This window comes from Martes martes (genome assembly GCF_963455335.1).
Source record: "Martes martes genome assembly, chromosome: 7".
In the NCBI taxonomy this organism is placed as follows: Eukaryota; Metazoa; Chordata; class Mammalia; order Carnivora; family Mustelidae; genus Martes; species Martes martes.
In genome coordinates this window covers 30,109,358-30,128,758 of record NC_137894.1, presented here as the reverse complement: position 1 = coordinate 30,128,758, position 19,401 = coordinate 30,109,358, and the positions used below count along the sequence as shown (strand labels likewise).

The 19,401-nt window shown below is 38.6% G+C and overlaps 1 protein-coding gene across 3 annotated transcripts in view; it reads right to left on the bottom strand.

Annotated features, from left to right (window-relative positions):
* PTPN9 (protein tyrosine phosphatase non-receptor type 9) overlaps positions 1-19,401 on the bottom strand; it is an 83,819-nt gene that overhangs the window by 16,441 nt on the left and 47,977 nt on the right. Inside the window, exons 5-9 of one of the 3 annotated variants that reach the window (XM_080807568.1) lie at positions 18,988-19,093; positions 11,695-11,805; positions 9,284-9,350; positions 9,022-9,169; positions 1,602-1,695 (exon numbers count right to left, since the gene is read on the bottom strand). In XM_080807568.1, the coding sequence (XP_080663694.1) occupies positions 1,602-1,695; positions 9,022-9,169; positions 9,284-9,350; positions 11,695-11,805; positions 18,988-19,093 (526 nt within the window). Of the gene's footprint in view, positions 1-1,601; positions 1,696-9,021; positions 9,351-11,694; positions 11,806-18,987; positions 19,094-19,401 lie in introns of all 3 variants that reach the window. The other 2 variants (XM_080807566.1, XM_080807567.1) reach the window with 2 other exon arrangements.

Sequence of the window (19,401 nt, the reverse complement as noted above, 5' to 3'; positions counted from 1 at the left end):
GAGCAAATCTGGTGACCAATTTGCTAATAAACCTGAATCCACCATTTATTGTAGAAATGAAGCTCCTGCCAATGTTTGCAGTAATGAAAGGAGTTTAATTCAAGTGATGATCTTTAGATTAATCATAGGATGACTGGAACAGTCTGGTGGTATACTGGGATTCACTAGTTCCTTCAGAAATAATTTACTGAAGGCCTGATATATACTGTTCTAGGTACTGGAGACACAGCAGTCAAGAAGACAGATAAATACCGCTATCTGACTCCAGAGTCCCAACTGAACCATTATACTCCACTCCTTCAGAGTATATACTTGATGATCTCAGTAATAGTCATGAACTTGTCCTAAGCTGGCCAGACTCTGAGCTAATGCTCCTGCAGGAAAACCCTTTTTTAAGGGTCCTAGGCAGGGCTATGAATTCAGTTTACACATGATTTTAGCCAAAAGGCCAAGAAGCAATTGAATTCAGTTTATATACTGGAAACGTAGGGTCAAAAGGGTTAAAACCATGAGCCTAGGGTCCCAATCCACATATCATATATGCCCAAATATAAGGCAATAATTTTCCCAAAAATTATCCCCCAGAAAAAAGAGAGGGGATGTAACAAGCTCCTATAGTGTGTGTCCATGTTAAAGGGGCACTATTTAAATTCCTTTACCCTGAACAATGGCCTCAATCAATGCTGTTTTTTTGATGCATATGGAGGGCACCAGACAGAACTGGCATATCCAAAGGAAAAAGAAGAAATGTAACACATACTTGGTTGCTGACCTCAAAATTCTAAGTGTTGGATGTTGCTGTGAAGAGGACTTTAAAAAAGAGTAAGTGAATAATTATGCTACAGAAAATACATGGGATACAGGATGAATGGAAGGATAAACTGTGTTAATGTTATGCTAATAGACTTTCCTGGTTTAGGATAAATTTTTCAGTGACAATACCATATACTTAAAAAGAAGTAAAAACTGTATGCTCTGGAAAACTGTTAGATTGACTCAGGAAGTGGCTCAAATGAGGACAAAGACACTGGTGTTAAAGGTGCATGTGAAAAATTTCACTAAATATCTATACTAGTATATACATATGTGATTTTTAATATGAACAGATATGATCAAATTAGTATATTAAATAATATAATCACTTGACCATTTCAACTCTATCCCTAGATACTTATGTGTACACTAGTTGTCCAAAATTTTTTTTTTAGATCTTCTAGGTGGAAAAATCACAGGTCACTTTAATTAGAGTTGCCCCGTATTGATACATATACATTCACTAATATGGTGGACAACAGGACTAAAATTTTACAACTAAGGAGTGAAAGGAGAAATAATTGACATTTATCAAGCACCTATGATATACCAGACCTTGCACTATCAGGATTTACATAAATTTTTCCATTTAATTTCCACTTAGTCCTGTGAGATAGACTTACAGAGACTTGCTTATGGTAACAGACTAACTCATACATAGCAAAGTTAAAACTCCAACCTGATCTCTCTGGTGTAGAGTTCATGTTCTTTCTACTATGGCCATTAGTAAGCTTCACTTTGGAAAATTGCCCTCAGTGCTCCTGAAAAGATAGCACTTATCTGTGTACCTGAGTGTGGCCACTTCGTTTGGTCAATTTCACTCTAGTTTGGTCCAGGCAGGGTACATCCCCATAGCGGTTCTTCTCTAGGTTTCCTGGAGACCTGAAGAAAATGAAACAGACAAACTAAAACAAAGACAGAAAAGGTGGAAGCAGTGTGTATGTGTACATACAAAGTCCAGCGACGCAAAGGTGGGTGGCCATTACCATTGGTGTTAAAGACATGGAGCAATGATCTAATCTATCCATATTCTGTATCATTTAACATTTTTTAAAAAAGATTTTATTTATTTATTTGACAGAGAAAGTGACAGGGAGAGAGAAAACACAAGCAGGGGAAGTGGGAGAGGGGGAAGCAGTGAGCAGGGAGCCTGATGCGGGTCTCTGGGATCATGACCTGAGCCAAAGGCAGATGCTTAATGACTGGGCCACCCAGGCACCCCTCATTTAACATTTTAAATATGTATGTATTCCTGGGCAAATAAAGATATTTTCATTCGAAAGAGAAAATGAGGGGTGCGTGGGTGGCTCAGTGGGTTGGGCCTCTGCCTTAGGCTCAGGTCGTGATCCCGGGGTCCTGGGATCGAGCCCCGAGTCCGGCTCCTTGCTTGGCAGGGAGTCTGCTTCCCCCTTCTCTCTCTCTGCCTGCCTCTCTGCCTACTTGTGATCTCTGTCTGTCAAATAAATAAATAAAATCTTAAAAAAAAAAAAAAAGAAAGAGAAAATGAGAGGGAAATAGGGGTATAGACAGCACACACACACACAAAAATCTGGCTGCTAAGAAACCTGAGTTCCAGTTTAACATGGTAGGTTGACAGCATATGTTTGACTCCACTCCATCTAGTAAAATCACAATAAAGTTACTAATCAGTACAAACCCCAAAATGATGGCAGAGACATCTGCAAACAAAGAGTGAAATCCATTTGGCAGAGAGAAAACAGATGGCGGAATATTGGCTGCCTTGGTCAAATGCAGAAAACTAGGACCCACAGAGGTATCTACAGAGAGACACAATGACTCACTCTCACCACTCCCACACCCTGGAAAGCCAGGTGAGGCCCAGGGTTAAAAACAGAGGAATAAATGAAAATCTGAATGATAGTGAGAATTCCCTGCCCAGTCCTCTCCTGTCCTATACTTGTATCAAGCTTGGACCCTCCCAAGCAAGAAAGTAGAGAATTCCTCTCTGGAAAGTGAACAGCCCTATATGAAAGAATTCTGTCACTTGGAGTACATCAACAACAAGCTAGCTGATCATTTAAATTTGCAGATCACTCACACAAAGAGCATTTCCAAGCAGCTTTTAAGGATCCCCCCATAATGTAAATTAACAGCCAGAGATCTCCTGATAATTACAGAAAGCTCCAACACAAAAAAGAGACCATAGTAAGGAAAAAGCACAAGAGAGAGTCAGTAAGAAAAAGTAAGTTCTAAAAGACTATAATTAATACCCTCAGAGAGAAAAAGGTACTGTATCTATGAAATAAGAACAGGATGCTATAAGAAAGGAACAGAGAAGAAAAGCTCTTGGAAAATAAATATGTAATCCAAAGTAAAAGCTTTAATAAGAGAGATGGAAAAGAAAGTTGAAGAAATTTTCCAGAGTAAAACAAAAAGTCAAAGTGATGAAAAATGTGAGAAAAAAATTAAGAAAATAAGACAATCATTCTAGAGCAGGAGTCAGCAACTACAGCCTGACCAAATTGTTTTTGTAAATAAGAGTTTTACTGAAACACAACTAAGCCTGTCAGTTTAGTACTGTCTATGACTTCTTCTGCACTATAATGGCAGAGTTGATTGCACTTGCAATAAAGATTGCAAAGGTGGGCGCCTGGGTGGCTCAGTGGGTTAAGCCTCTGCCTTTGGCTCAGGTCATGATCTCTGGGTCCTAGGATCAAGGCCCGCATCGGGCTCTCTGCTCAGTGGGGAGCCTGCTTCCCCCTCTCTCTCTGCCTGCCTTTCTGCCTACTTGTGACCATTCTCTCTGTCAAATAAATAAATCTTAAATAAAAAAAAGAAAAGATTGTAAAGGCCCACAAGCCTAAAATATTTACTATTTTGCCCTTCAAGAGAGTCTGTCAATCTCTGATCTAGGAGATCCAACCAGACTGATAGAAATAGTCCAGAGAGAGAGAGAACTGACATAATACAAGGAAAGAGAGAATGAAAAACAGCTAATGTAAAAAAGAAAAAGTCCTAGAACTAAAGAACACAAGCCTTCACAGTGAAAGAACCTATCAAGCACCCAACAAAATGAATGAAAAAAAGGACCCATGCTAAGCAAGGCATATCACTGTGAAATTTTTAAAATGGAAAGACAGAGATTATCTAAAAATGTCCAAAACGACTTGAGAAGGAGTAAGAATAACATCAGGCTGTTTAGTTGCATTGCCACTTATTAGAAAGAGATTGTTTTAAAAATTCTGTGGTACAATTATTTCCAACCTAGAATTCTGTGCTCTAACAAAACATAAGTAAAGAAAGAAGATGGGGGACTCAGGAAACAGAGCCAATAAAGGAAAATGGGGGCAGAAATCAGGAAAAAGTCCAGACAACAGGGATGCCTGGGTGGCTCAGTTGGTTAAGCGGCTGCCTTTGGATCAGGTCATGATCCCAGCGTCCTGGGATCGAGTTCCACATTGGGCTCCTTGCTCTGCAGGGAGCCTGCTTCTCCCTCTGCCTCTGCCTGCCACTCTGTCTGCTTGTGCTCACTCTCGCTCCTCTCTCTCTCTGACAAATAAATAAATAAAATCTTAAAAAAAAAAAAAAAGTCCAGACAACATCAACCTCAGTTTAGACTGGAGCAAAAAGCCCAAAAAGTTCTGGAAATGAGGTCTCCAGGGGGGGAACAAAAAACAATTAATTCATAACCTGATATATTTGACCACTTAGAAAAAACTAATAATAGTGTAAAATAAATTCGATTAAGCACAGGGAAGAAAATAAAGATAGGAACATGGAAAACTAAGAACAAATGAAAAATTTAGGTAAATGGGACACCTGAGTGGCTCAGTTGGTTAAATGTCTCCCTTCAGCTCAGATCATGATCTCAGGGTCCTGGGGTCAAGCCCCACATCGGGCTCCCGGCTTGGTGGGGAGTCTGCTTCTCCCTCTCCCTCTGTGCCCTTTCTCTCTCTCTTAAATACATACATAAAATCTTTTTTAAAAGTTAGGTAATTAACTCCAGAAGAAACAAAAAATTGAACTGATAAAATTTAATATATTTTATTTTATGGAAGCCCATCTAGTTCTGTGGTGGAAAATTTTACATAGTCATAATAATGTAAACAGTGACTACTGATTTAATTAAAAATATGACATTATTTTATTGGAAAAACAGTCAAAAGTGAACCGGAGACAAGGTATAAGAACCAAATGCTTACCTAACATAAATCAATGAAGAGTATTATAAGCATTTTATTTAGAATCACAGAAGAAATATCAGAATAAACAGCTATTAAGAGTTAAAAATGGATACCTAGAGGAACCAAGGGTAAGGAAGAGGATTGCCATTAATTTTATCATTCCTATTCTTCGGTACTATTTTGTTTTGGGGGGGGAAAGTATATATATTGATGAAGCAAAAAATTACTAAAATATAAATATTACTCTAATATAAAATAATATTCTATTGTTCATAGCTACCAACAAATATGTAACAGAATAAACAAAATAGTCTGGAAGGAAAATGCACCATATTCATAGTAGTTGCAACTTCTGGCGAATACGGGAGAACTGAGGGCGAGGATTGGAAGGCATTTATAATGAACTCTTTCTTTTCTATAACAAAAAAAGATGGAGCAAATAGGACAAAATATTAAAAACTGTCAGTATTAATTCTGGTGACAGGAACATAGTTGTTTATCATGTTATACTCTGTACTTTTCCATATTTTAAAAAATTCCCTCTTCCCACACAAGTCCAACTGATATTTTACAAAATCCCAAGAACAATTCAATGGAGGAAGGATTTTTTCAGGAAACGGTGCTGGACCAACTGGATATCTACAAGCACGTGAAAGTGCATGTGCGCATACACACACACAACATCAACATCAACCTAAATCTTACACCTTATACAAAAATTAATTCAAACGGATCACAGGCTTAAATAAATGTGAAATATAACACTATAAGATGTTTAGAAAAAAAGGAGAAAATCTTTGGAATTTAGGGTTAGGTGTTCTTAGATTTGACGTCAAGAATGTAATCCATACAAGGGAACCCTGATTAAAGGATTTCATCAGAATAAAACTTGTGCTTCACCAGGGACCATGTTAAGAGGATGAAAAGACAAGCTACAGACAAAAAACAAAACAAAACAAAAAACCACAAACCATGTATCCAACCAAGAACCCATATCTAGAATATACTAAAAAACTCAAATCTCAATAGTTTAATAAAAAGTCCAAATTGAGGGGTGCCTGGGTGGCTTGGTTGTTAAGCATCTGCCTTCAGCTCAGGTCATAATCCCAGGGTCCTGGGATCGAGCTCCACATCGGGCTCTCTGCTTGGCAGGAAGCCTGCTTTTCCCTCTCCCTCTGCTGCTCCCCTGCTTGTGTTCCTCCCTCACTATGTCTCTCTCTGTCAGATAAATAAATAAAATCTTAAAAAAAAAAAATGTCCAAATTGAGGGGTGCCTGGGTGGCTCAGTCACTGGGTGTCTGCCTTCGGCTCAGGTCATGATCCCGGGGTCCTGGGATCAAGCCCCACGTCGGGCTCCCTGCTCAGCAGGAAGCCTGCTTCTCCCTCTCCCAATCCCCCTGCTTGTGTTCCCTGTCTTGCTGTGTGTCTCTCTCTTGTCAAATAAAAAATAAAATCTTAAAAAAAAAACAAAAAAAACGGGAAAAAAGCATGACATTTTGCGAAGAGAATATATAGATGGTAAATAAGCACATGAAAAGATACTTGATATCATTAACTATTAGGGAAATGTAAATTATACCAACCTATTACACACCTATTATGACAACTAAAATAAAAAATGGTGGTGGCAAGAGCAAATGCTGGTGAGGATGCCAAGAAACTGGATCATTCACACATTGCTAGGGGTACATTGAATGGTACACCTGGGCAGTTTCTCATCAAACTAAACATCTAATTACCATATGACCATCACACTCTTGGACATTTATCCCAGAGCAATGTAAACGTATGTTCATACAAAACCTAGATACAATCATTCATAGCAGCTTTACTTGTAAGTGCCAGAAACTCTAAATAACCTAGATGTCCTTTAACAGGCGAACAGTTAAACAAACCATTCATACCATGGAATAGTACTTAGCAATAAAAAGGATGAACTATTGATACATGTAACAACTTGGGCGAATCTCCAAGGAATTATACTGAGGGAAAAAAGCCAATCCTAAAAGGTTACATATGGTATGATTCTATTTATATAAGAACATTCTTGAAATGAAAAAACTATAGTAACAGAGACCAGATTAGGTTGCAAGGGTTAGGGATGGGGAGGGGTGAGACTGAGGTATGTGATGATGTAATTTGTCTGTATCTTGACTATGGTGATGGATACACAAACCAACATGTGGGCTAAAAATCACCTGGAACTAAATACACACACATACTCTAAAACTGGGGAAATCAGAATAAGACTGATGGATAATAATATCAGTATCCTAGTTGTGATACTATACTATCCTATATTTATAGAAGATGGCACCATGGGAAAACTCTGGAAAGGGTACATGTGATCTCTCTGTATCATTTCTTACAACTTCATGGGAATCTACAATTATAATAAAAAGATAAATTTTAAAATATCATTTTCAAAACATGGTGTAGGGGAGAAGAAAAAAGAGAAAGAAAGTTTCTTGGTCCATGGGCATCCTGGACAACAATGAGTACTCTGATATCGACTTCATAGTCCAGAAATCCAAAGGAGACATAGTTTGTTCTGTATAAGCAGTTTTACTGGAACTTAGTATAAGACAGAGACCTCGAGCTAATTTGATTCTGGGTTCTAGCTCCTGAAGTGGGAGACTCATTCATTCAACAAGGGACAAGACAAGCAAGTCTTTCCATAGGACTGAAAAGTATTCTCTGATTATAACATGATGGCTGATTTGGGTGATGCCAAGAGGACAATCAAAACCTGATTTTTTAATGGAGGGAAGGGGGAAAATGGTAGAAATGACATCTCAAGGACCTCACAGCAGAAGTCCCCAGAACAAAGTTAGGAATACCCAAGACAAGTATGCATCCTCTTGGAGCAGCCCAGTACTCCTCTCAGCTCCATAATACTTCCTTGATTCAAAAGTAGAGGGGGAAGAACTGGTTGGGACAAAGACTGAATGCATACAGAGGTTGTGAACTGGTAAGAAAGAAATAGCTGTGTGGGAGAAAAGGATACTCTGTTCTACTTTGATATATGCTCTGCTTTCTTGCTTTTTTTTTTTCCTCTTCCCTTTGCATTTTTGCTCTATTGACTTCTTCTCAAGTGTTTCTTCTCTCTTCTCTTATCCATTTCCTAACTCATTCTTTTCCCTCTTTCCTTTGGCTAAGCCTCTCTCCCTGCATCTTCTTTACAGTACACTGACCAAGCTGGACAGGAATTACAAGGGGGAAGAGGTATTCACAGAATCAAGGATTCTTAAAACATTTAAGCTACACAAGCAGGTGGATATCAGAGTCGAACATCATATATCACATACTGGAAAACTGGGGTGCAGCCAAGGGAAATAACCTGCATAAACCACAGAGAGGATTTTGGGCTATGCTGGAACTTGAGCCTGGGACAGTTTCCGTAGTTTTCAACACAGAAACAGAAATTCCTGCAGCAGCCAGTGACAACAGGGTAAAATGAGAGCAGTTGAGAGAAATGATCTATGCCCTATGGCCAACAATAGTTACCAAGTAATTATGAACCAGTTATAAACTAGCCAGGTAGTTCTGTAGTAAGAATTGGATAGAAGGAAAATCCCAAAAGGCCAAATTCCTAAGAGTTAATTCTTTTCTCTCACTGACTGTAGATTATTTTAAATGCACCAGAACCCCTTCTAAGAAAGTAATGTTATACTATAAATGCTCTAGAAAGAAACTGCCCAAATAAAAGGACCAGAGATCGCAATGAAAACAGGAATTGAGAACCTACATTTTTGAACCTACATTTTTGTTGTTTCCCCCAAACACGTGCATTTCAGAAAAAGATCTTAAAATGCATCCATTATTACATGGTTCCCCTGCTGGTACTAAAGACCTTCAGAATTCAAAATATAGGGTATTGGCATCAGGCACCAGAGCAGGAGGTGCCTGTTTCTGGATGAGAAAACCACCATCTGAGTAAGAGTGATGCTCCTAACACAAGCAAGAGCCTCTGTTAAGGAAACGAGATGTGGATGGAGCTGCTGCCAGCACCCACCAGTAGCATGTCGGTAACCCACTGTCGGTCCAAACCTTTCTTACTTACATAGAACAGTGGAAAGTCCCAACAGGGTTCTCACGCCGAATGTCTTCATACTCCTCATATATCCCTCGCTTTTGCCTGGTGCTAACATAGTCCATCAGCTCTTGGATGGTCATGGCATGGGGGCCTGGAACATGTACTGAGTCCCAGTCTAAGGCAGGAGGGAGGGAGAACAGGATGATCTCATCGAAGGGGTCTGGGTGGCCGTTCATCTGGGGCAGGAACTGGAAATTCCAAGACGCGAGGTCAATTTTGACGTACCCACCCAGGTTTTCTGGAAGGCACTCCCTGGGCAGGTGCTGGGTGACCTCAGATGTCTTTAATATCTGAATCTGCAAAGCCAGAAAGAACCACGTGAGTATGGACAGGAAAAAAAAGACATAGACAGTGAAGATAAAGAACAAATGTGTTTATATTAGGTTTGAAGAATAGGATGAGATTTGCTTGAAATACACGGTATACTTGTAAAAGAAGTAGACTGCACTTCATCTGCCTGGGATTAAAGTCCTATAATTTCCCCAAAGGTCTGACTTCCCAGAATGTATATCAAATACACTCCTGTAATTTGCCCCCTGCATTTTTTAAGATTTTATTTTTAAGTAATCTCTACACCCAACATGGGGCTCAAACTCACAACCCCAAGATCAAGAGTCATGTACTCTACTGACTAAGCCAGGTAGGTGTCCCCGGAGCCCTTTTATATACCTCAAAAGGAAAGTACACTGAACAAAGCCTTTATACTATTAACAATGCTTCCCAGCGACATCTCATGCAGGTATTTGTCTTTTTGATTAGTAAGAATGCACAGGCTGGGGCGCCTGGGTGGCTCAGTGGGTTAAAGCCCCTGCCTTCGGCTCAGGTCATGATCCTAGGGTCTTGGGATCGAGTCCCGCATCGGGCTCTCTGCTTCAGCGGAGAGCCTGCTTCCCCCTCTCTGTCTCTGCCTGCCTCTCTGCCTACTTGTGTTCTCTGTCAAATAAATAAATTAAAAAAAAAATGCACAGGTAGTGATTTTTTTTGGTCAACCCCATAGTAAGGTAACCAACTCTAAGCCTGGCGCTTTACTCACAGTTCAGTATGGATGTTCTCAAAGGTAGTTTTCTATGAAAATAACACTAGACCCAGATACAGGGTAGCCCAGGAAAACTGCCAGAAAACTAATCTTAATTCTGCTCTCTGCTTAGACACAACCTTACTGAACAAAACTGGCCTAGTTGACATAAAGTCTGTGTGAAATGGGAATGCTTGTCACTCTTGCTGTTGTCTCTTCTTAGAATGCCCTCTTTTCCTCCTTGGCCTCTTCATGGACAAGCTACAAAGCTCACCTCTTCTGTGAAGCCTTCCCTGACTGCTCAATACAATATTCTCAACTCTGTGTCTACCTCATGTCTACCCGTGTGTTCCCTATCAGGAACATGAGCTCTGTACAGGTAAACAAAGTCTCACTCCATTATTTATTCCCAGGGCCCAGAACCTGGACTGTAAAGGTGCTCATATATTTTAAGTTTATATACACATTAATACTTACATATAACAAGTGCAAGAATTTGCCTGAGGAGTCCTATTGAGGAGTACCTTGGAAAAGATTTCTCCTACTCTCGGTCACTAGGTCCCTAAGTACTTCCACAAAGCCAAACGTCTTTAGTTTCCCTTCTCCAACACAAGTCTCCCCAGCTATAAAGATCCACATTGTTGGGCACCTGGGTGGCTCAGTGGGTTGAACCGCTGCCTTCGGCTCAGGTCATGATCTCAGGGTCCTGGGATCGAGTCCCGCATCGGGATCTCTGCTCAGCAGGGAGCCTGCTTCTCTCTCTCCCTCTCTCTCTGCCTGCCTCTCTGACTACTGTGATCTCTCTCTGTCAAATAAATAAATAAATAAAAATCTTTAAAAAAAAAAAAAAAGATCCACATTGTTGTTGATATAATCTCATAATTCTATACTACAAAAATCTCTAATAATATTTCATAACAACTATAATCAGATTATGTCAATGTTTCATATGCCCTTTCTTTCAAGGGTGAGAAATGAATGAATGAATGAAACCAAAACCTTTCAGTCCTGGAACACTCAGGAGATAATAACAGAATTAAGATCATTTTAGACAACACTTTTTTTTTTTTTAAGACAACATTTTTGAAGTTAGGAAGCAACAAGGTGTTTTAAGAGAAAATGCCAGGAATAGAAATAGACATATAAAGAATTATAGTGAGAGATTCTCCTCCACCATGCTGGTATTAGTATTTCCAGTTCAACAAATTCAAACATCAGTTCAATTAATGCAATTCTATTAGAGATTGTTAAATACACAGGTATAGCACTAGGCTAAATTCTGGAAGGAGTAGTTATTCCTAAGTTATCCATGGGACACACTCCTTCACTGTTATCTTTATGCAAGATACTATGGAGGGATAGTGCCAGACAAACTATGTCTAGCTCCTAACTTCAAGGAACTTGCAGTACAGTAGGAAAGGAAGCCTGTACTGACCTGAGTAAGGAATAAAGCAGAAAATGTAAATGGATACACTAATAGAAGCAGGAAGCACTTTAGGAGACAGCCCAGACGAATTCTATTGAAGGTAAAAAATTAATTGCAGGTTTCAACAGCAGAAATGGGAAGTTTGTCACCTCCTTCAAATAACCACCTCCACCTACAAATAAAATAAAGCTTGCCTTACCCTCTCCCGGACTTTGTCCTTCAAGAGGAGGCTGATGATGGAATAGGGCACTCGGAACCATATTGGCGCTCCCACAATCAGTACTTTTTTCAAACGAGCAGGAAATGCTCCCTGTGGAGGACACACATGAAAATTTAAAGATATCAATTAAGGCACTGGAATCTGTGACTGTTCAAACCCAGAGTGTAGGTTTTCTGCTCTTTTCCCCATCCTTACCCAGCAGGGGGAGTCTAAAGCCTAATTCAGGTTTCATTTCAGTAACTACAGAAGTGGTTAAAAATTTAAAAATTATACACCTGAAACTAATAGAACACTCTATGTTAACTATACTGGAATTAAAATTAAAAGCTTAATAAAAAATTAAAAGATGATTAACTTTAAAAAAATTTTATTTATTTGACAGAGAGCAAGCAAGCACAAGCAGGGAAAGCAGCCGGCAGAGGGAAAGGGAAATCAGAGGGAAAAGCAGGCTCTCCGCTGAGCAGAGAGCCTGACGTGGGGCTCAATCTCAGGACACTGGGATCATGACCTGAGCCAAAGGTAGACGCTTGACCAACTGAGCCACACAGGTGCCCCAAAAGGTGATTTACTTTTAAAAGTTATAATGTTACCTTCTTGTCAACATTAAGCTTTATGGATCAAAAATTGATACTGACTTTTGTCAGCATAAATGTGTGTGTCTTTAAGTTCTGCTTATTAAAACTTTAAGAAAGGGGTGCCTGGCTGGCTCAGTCCATGGAACCTGCAACTTTTGATCTTGGGGTCTGTGAGTTCAAGTTCCATGTTGGGTGTAGAGATTACTTAAAAGTAAAATAAAATCTTGGGGCACTTCTGTGGTGCAGTTGGTTAAGCATCCAACATTTGGTTTCGGCTCACGTTGTGGTCTCAGGGTTGGAAGATCAGCCCCATGTCAGGCTCTGCACTCAGAGCAGAGTGTGTTTAAGACCCTCTCTCATTCTCCCAGGCCCGACCCCCAGCACTCTCTCTCAAATAATTAAATAAATCTTTAAAAAAATAAAATAAAATCTTTTAAAAACTTAAAAAAAAAATCAGATCATGGATAAACAATATGAAAGAAACATCTCTTATAACCTTTTATTCTGACTTCTGCGTGTTTATAATTAATTTTTTATCCATCTCTTCATCTAATCATGTATTCATTTATTCAGTCGATAAATATAATCTAGTGGGCACAATGAAATCTAAAGGGAAGGAGACACCCTGATCCGCACCAAGCATAAAAATAAAAAATTATTCTTTCCTAATTCACAGCTCTTGGTTTCATTTAGTTTAACATCCCAGATCTTCTCACGGGCAGGGATACCAAGTAATACTGGCATTCTAACTGGGAAGAAATTATTCCCAAGGAATCAAAAAACAAACAAACAAAAAAAAGAGTAAATTGTAGCTAAGTATCTTCTACCATTTTCTCCCTATTCTTTTTCAAAAAAGATGGATTCTCAATTTGACATGTCACTCTCCGGCTACTCTTCCACTGATTTGGGGGGTCCACAAACATACCCCATAGAGAATATACAGTATCCAGAACAAAATCCTCCATACTCCTCCTTCACTAAAGTCTGAGAGACAATAATTTCAGGGTGCCTGGATGCCTCAGTTAGTTAAGTGCCTCTTGTTTCAGCTCAGGTCGTGAGATGGAGCACCACATTGGACTCTGGGCTCCATGCAGACTTCGGCAGAGTCGACTTGAGATCCTCTCTCGCCCTCTCTCTCTGCCCCTCCCTGTGCTTGCACACGTGTGCTCACATGCACACTCTCTCTCTCAAATAAACAAATAAAACCTTTAAATAACAACCAGAACAATTTATTTCAGGACCTAAAGAGCCAAGGCCCCTGCCAGGTCAAAAAAGCAGTCTGGAAAAATACCTAAATCTCCACAAAATGATAAATAAAAAATGGAAGCCATTATATCTACTTCTTCAGAGAAAAGAACTACACACTCAGGTTTGTTCCATTTAAATGACTGTATGGCATCCACATATACTGTTGATGGGAAATAGTTACATCTTCTAAAAGGCATCTAGCATTATATATCCTTAAAAATGTGCATATTCTCTAATCAAGTAATTCCATTTCTGACATTCTACCCTAAGGGAATAACCAGAAACACAAAAATTTATGAACAGAAATGTTTATTGCACCTTTTTTTCCCCCCAAAGATTTTATTTATTTACCCGACAGAGATCACAAGTAGGCAGAGAAGCAGGCAGAGAGCGAGGAGGAAGCAGGCTCCCCGCTGAGCAGAGAGCCTGATGCGGGGCTTGATTCCAGGACCCTGGGACCACGACCCAAGCCGAAGGCAGAGGCCCCAACCCACTGAGCCACCCAGGCGCCCCTTGCACCTTTCTTTTTGAAGGTTAAAAACAGTACTTTAAAACTGGAAAGAAGGGGTACCTGGGTGGCTCAGTCATTAATAGTCTGCCTTTGGCTCAGGTCATGATCCCAGAGTCCTGGGATCAAGCCCCCTGTCAGTCTCCCTGCTCAGCAGAGAGCCTGCTTCTTCCTCTCCCCCTATTTGTGAACCCTCTCTCACTGTGTCTCTCTCTGTCAAGTAAAATCTTTAAGATAGATAGATAGATAGATAAAACTGGAAAGAATTTATGTGTCTGAAAAGGGGTAGGGCTTAACAAAATTGTATTATCCTATAATAAGATTATTATACAACCATTAAAATTAAAATTTCAAAGGCTTTTTTGCAACTGTGAAAAATGTTCATAATATAATCTTAATTAAACTAAACAGGACCAAAACTATTACCTTAATTTTGTTTTAAAAATTACACAATTTATACTTTCACAGAGAAAAAAGGTAAGAATTATATCAAAAGTTCAACAGTTTATCTCTGAAAAAATTATGAGTTAATTTTACTCTTTTATTTTCTGTAATACTTTGTATTACTTTTATTTTTTACAACCTTATTTAAAATATTTATATCCTGGGGGGCGCCTGGGTGGTTCAGTGGGTTAAAGCCTCTGCCTTCCGCTCAGGTCATGATCCCAGGGTCCTGAGATCGAGCCCCGCATCGGGCTCTCTGCTCGGCAGGGAGCCTGCTTCCCTTCCTCTCTTTCTACCTACTTGTGATCTCTGTCAAATAAATAAATAAAATCATTTAAAAAAAAAAATTTATATCCTGGTACACCTGGGTGGCTCAGTTGGTTAACCATCTGCCTTCGGCTCAGGTCATGATCCCAGGGTCATAGGATCGAGGCCCATGTCTGGCTCCCTGGAGCATGCTTCTCTCTCCTCTGCTCATGCTCTCTCTCTCAAATAAATAAAATATTTAAAAAAAAGATATGAATGTAAAAGTGTTGAAAAACTGTTTATTATAAAAGATTAGAAAAAATATCCAACAACACAGAAATGGTTAAATAAATTATAGTAAATACAGGATAGACTATTATTTAGCAATTATAAATATTCATAAAATAAACTTTTTGGAGCTTACTGTATATTGAAATTAAACAAACATAATTAAGATCATATTGAGAAACATCTAGAAGTGCCATACGCCAAAATGTCAACAGTGTTTACTTATACATAATATAAATCTTGATGTGAGCTGTCCAAAATTTTCTACGATGAAAATTTTTTCTGATTATAACAGTATTTTAAGTATAAAAGATAAATTATGAAAAAAATTAGCCACCCTATAAATAATAATCAGCATAAAATTATAATGGTAAAAACATCTGATTTATAGTAACACTTGGACACATATATACTATCTCTATCTCTCTCTTTTTCTCCCTATAGGTTACTGGTATTACAAAAAGATAATTTATCCTTGGTGTCTTCTGTGTTTTTAAGACTTGAATATATATTTTTTAGCCTAGGAATAAACTACATAAGACACATAGATAAAATAACTTTAAAACTTTGTTGAAAGACATAACAAGGAGCACCTGGGTGGCTTTAGTAGGCTGAGTGTCAGACTCTTGTTTTCAGCTCAGGTCACGATCCTCAGCCCCTCCCCAGCTCATTCTCTCTCAAATAAATAAATCTTTAAAAAAAAATTTTTTTTTTCTCATTGGATTTAGATTTAAAATTTGGAAAAAGTGCAATGGCACTGGGGTATCTGAGGGAGAGGGTCAGAGACTTTTTCTTGACTTGCTTTTTAATTGCTTTTATAATAAAAAAGAGAAATAGGAGGTGTCTGGCTGGCTCAGTCAGTAGAGCATGCAACTCCCCCCACCCCTTTTTTAAAAGTAATCACTACATTCTACATGGGACTCAAACTCACAACCCTAAGATACAGAATCTCACCCCCCATCTACTGAACCAGCCAGGCATCCCTGAGCATGCGACTCTTCTTCTCAGGGTTGTGAGTTCAAGCCCCATGTTGGGTGTAGAGGTTACTTAAAAATAAAATAATGGTCATCTGGGTGGCTCAGTGGGCTAAGCGTCTGCTTTAACTCAGGTTATGATTCCAAGGATTTGGGGATCCAGCCCAGCGAAGGGCTCCCTGCTCAGTAGAGACTCTGCTTCTCTCTCTCCCTTTACCTCTCCCCACACCTCATGCTCTCACTTGTTCTCTCTCTCTCAAATAAAATCTTAAAAAAAAAATTAAAAGTACACAAAAGTCCATGTAAAAAGAATAAAAATGCAAAAAATATAGTCAAACAACTTTCAGAAAAAACAGTGTAATAAGAAGCTTGACCTATGATATTAAACTTTAGGAGTATAATAAATAAAACCATGCTTATTGGTCTAGATGGGCTAGATCAATAGCATAGAGTGTCAGAAGAGACATGCCTACCATATGGGAATTTAGTGTAATATAAAGGTATTATCTCAAATGAGTAGGAAAAAAATGTAGTAGTTAGTAAATGTTGCCTGGATAGCTATTTGAAAGCAAATTATTTGATCTATAATACTATATGTTATATATGATATATATTATTGAATAAAGCATATATAGTATATGAAAATCATTATGCAAAATAATGAAAACATAGCAGTATGAGAAAAGACACTGTAAAATTGAGTTAGAAACTACAAAACATGCTGGTAACACATACTTAATATTTTTTAATAACAACTCTTATAAATTAGTAAGAGATAAACATGTTGGTAAAAAATTGGGTAAAGTATATGCGGGGCGCCTGGATGGCTCAGTAGGTTGAGCAACTGACTCCTGGTTTTGGCTCAGGTCATGAATTCAGGGTGGCGCCCCAGGCTCTATGCTCAGAGGGGCCTCTGAGATTCTGTCTCTCCCTCTCCCTCTCCCCTTCTCCCCAACTTGTGTGTACTCGCTCTTGTGCACACTCTTCTCTAAAACAAATTTTAAAATCTTTTTAAAAAATTGAGTAACATATATGAGAAGAAAAAAAATTTGTAAATACCTCTTGGCAATAAACATGAAAATACGCTGAAGCTCATCAGTAATAAGAGAAACACCACAAAAACACGAACATGATTAGAATCCAAACAACAAATCGATGTTGATAAGACTGGTGAAAAAGGCAGTTAATGGGAGTGTAAATCTGAACTAAGTTTTTAGAGGGCTATTTGGCAATATTTGCCAAAATTTAAATGTGTGACCTCTTTGACCCTACAAATCTGTTTATAGCAATTAATCCTGAAGAAATGATTGGTCAAATAGACAAAAATATGTAAAACAATCCTCACTGAAGCCTTTACAATAACACAAAAAAATAGCATGAACTTCATTTTTTCTGCTTGATATATCCATAAAAAGAATACTCTGCTGCCATTAGAAAAAGTGAGGAAAGGGGTGCCTGGCCCGCTCAGTTGCTAGAGCACGCAGCCCTTGATCTCAGGGTTGGGAGTTCAAGCTCCACCCTGGGTGTAGAGCTTACTTAAAAAAAAAAAAAAAAAAAGTGAGAGAGAAAAGAAATGAGGAATAGCTATATATATTGACATAGAAGGATGACGAAGACACAACTGTTAAGTAAAAAATGGCAAGTTATAATCACTGGCTATACTACTATGCCATATTTGTAAAGAAAAAAAATCACATATCATCCTTATCAGTAAAAAGAACTGAATCACAGCTAAATGCCATATAGTGACTTTAGTAATATGAGTGACCAATGAACTACCAGAAAACAACACACAATAATAATACCTCCTTTGTATACTCTGTTATAAAGCTCTAATAGCACTTCTAAAAATCTACTTCCACAGCAATGCCAAGTTAGATCCTAGGACAAAGCATGCATAGACTCATACATCAATGATTTTCAAACTGCAAGTTGGCACTCAATGGGTCCTCAAATTGATTTAGCAGCTTACAACTAACTTTTTAAAAATATGATACAGAAAAAATCAAAGTGACTGCACATAGTAAGGGGTAAAGCTTGTTATGTGAAGCTTTTTTGTTTTGTGTAATCATCTACACACCTTCATCCTGGGACTCTGAAATCTAAACAGCTCTGAAAACCTGAAGTTTCTTCTGAAGCTTAGTGCAAGAATTTATAGAGCAGGGGTACCTGGGTGGCTCAGTGGGTTAAGCCTCTGCCTTCAGCTCATGCCTTCGGCTCAGGTCATGATCTCAGGGTCCTGAGATCAAGCCCCGCATAGGGCTCTCTGCTCATCAGGGAGCCTGCTCCCCACTCTCTCTGCCTGCCTCTCTGCCTACTTGTGATCTCTCTCTCTCTCTGTCAAATAAATAAATAAAATCTTAAAAAAAAAAAATTCATGGAGCAGCACAATCTGACCTGAAATGCCATAGGCTATTCATAGCCTTTATTCTTCTCCACTCATTATGAATAATACATTTCATTGCAAAAATAATAATGTGTTTGATTATAAAGTGGTTCACAAGATTACAAAAGACCTCTGGACTTCTGGGAGTTTGGGATAAGAGAGTAAGAACTTATCTATATAAAGACCTCCACATGTATGTGTATAGGTTAGTGTGCACATACTTTTGTGTATGAAGTCAACACATAAACATGTAAAACCTATTTCTGACTAGATTGAGACAAAAAATCTGAAAGTCATTGGCTAGGTGACATTTTTCAGACACTGGACATACCTAGGCCTTCATTAATTCTTATTCTACACAACTCCAGGAAAGGGACAACACTCCTTTATGACTCAGAATGTTCCTGTGCATTTCCTTTTTTAATTCCTCCCACTTCACTTTTAAGACCATTTTGTATTCTGCGGAAGCACATATTAGTCATCATTTACAGGTGACCTTTACACTGAACATAATGTCTGAAGTTTACATCATTCCTAAGTCTCCTAAAGAATAAAGTATCCCGACCAGTGAAGGAGATTTGAGGGGCCCTCTCACAGCCTTACCTTCAGCAGGTTGAGAACTTTCTTGCCAAGATCCAGCTCAAAGTTGGTATAATTAGAACCACACATGTCATAGATAAACACCAGTCCGTTCCTCTGAGTTTCAAAGCTACAAACCAAACATTGAACAAAAACATTTATAAGTAATAAGATGGATGAGAGAGGTTGAAAGCCTAGCGCACAAAAACAGAGTTATGGGACATATGAGGGACCAAAATAACTCTCTCCCTGAACACTGGTCTTACAAAAAGATGATTCATCTTTGGTATCTGCTATACTTCTTATGATACTGTGATTTTACAATTAAAAAATATATATATTTGATCTTCAACCTGATTGGTGGCACTGAGCTCCTTTAAAACTCTTGGAATTTCCTAAGTGCAGAGAGAGTCAAAGGTGTCTTTTGTGACGTTAATG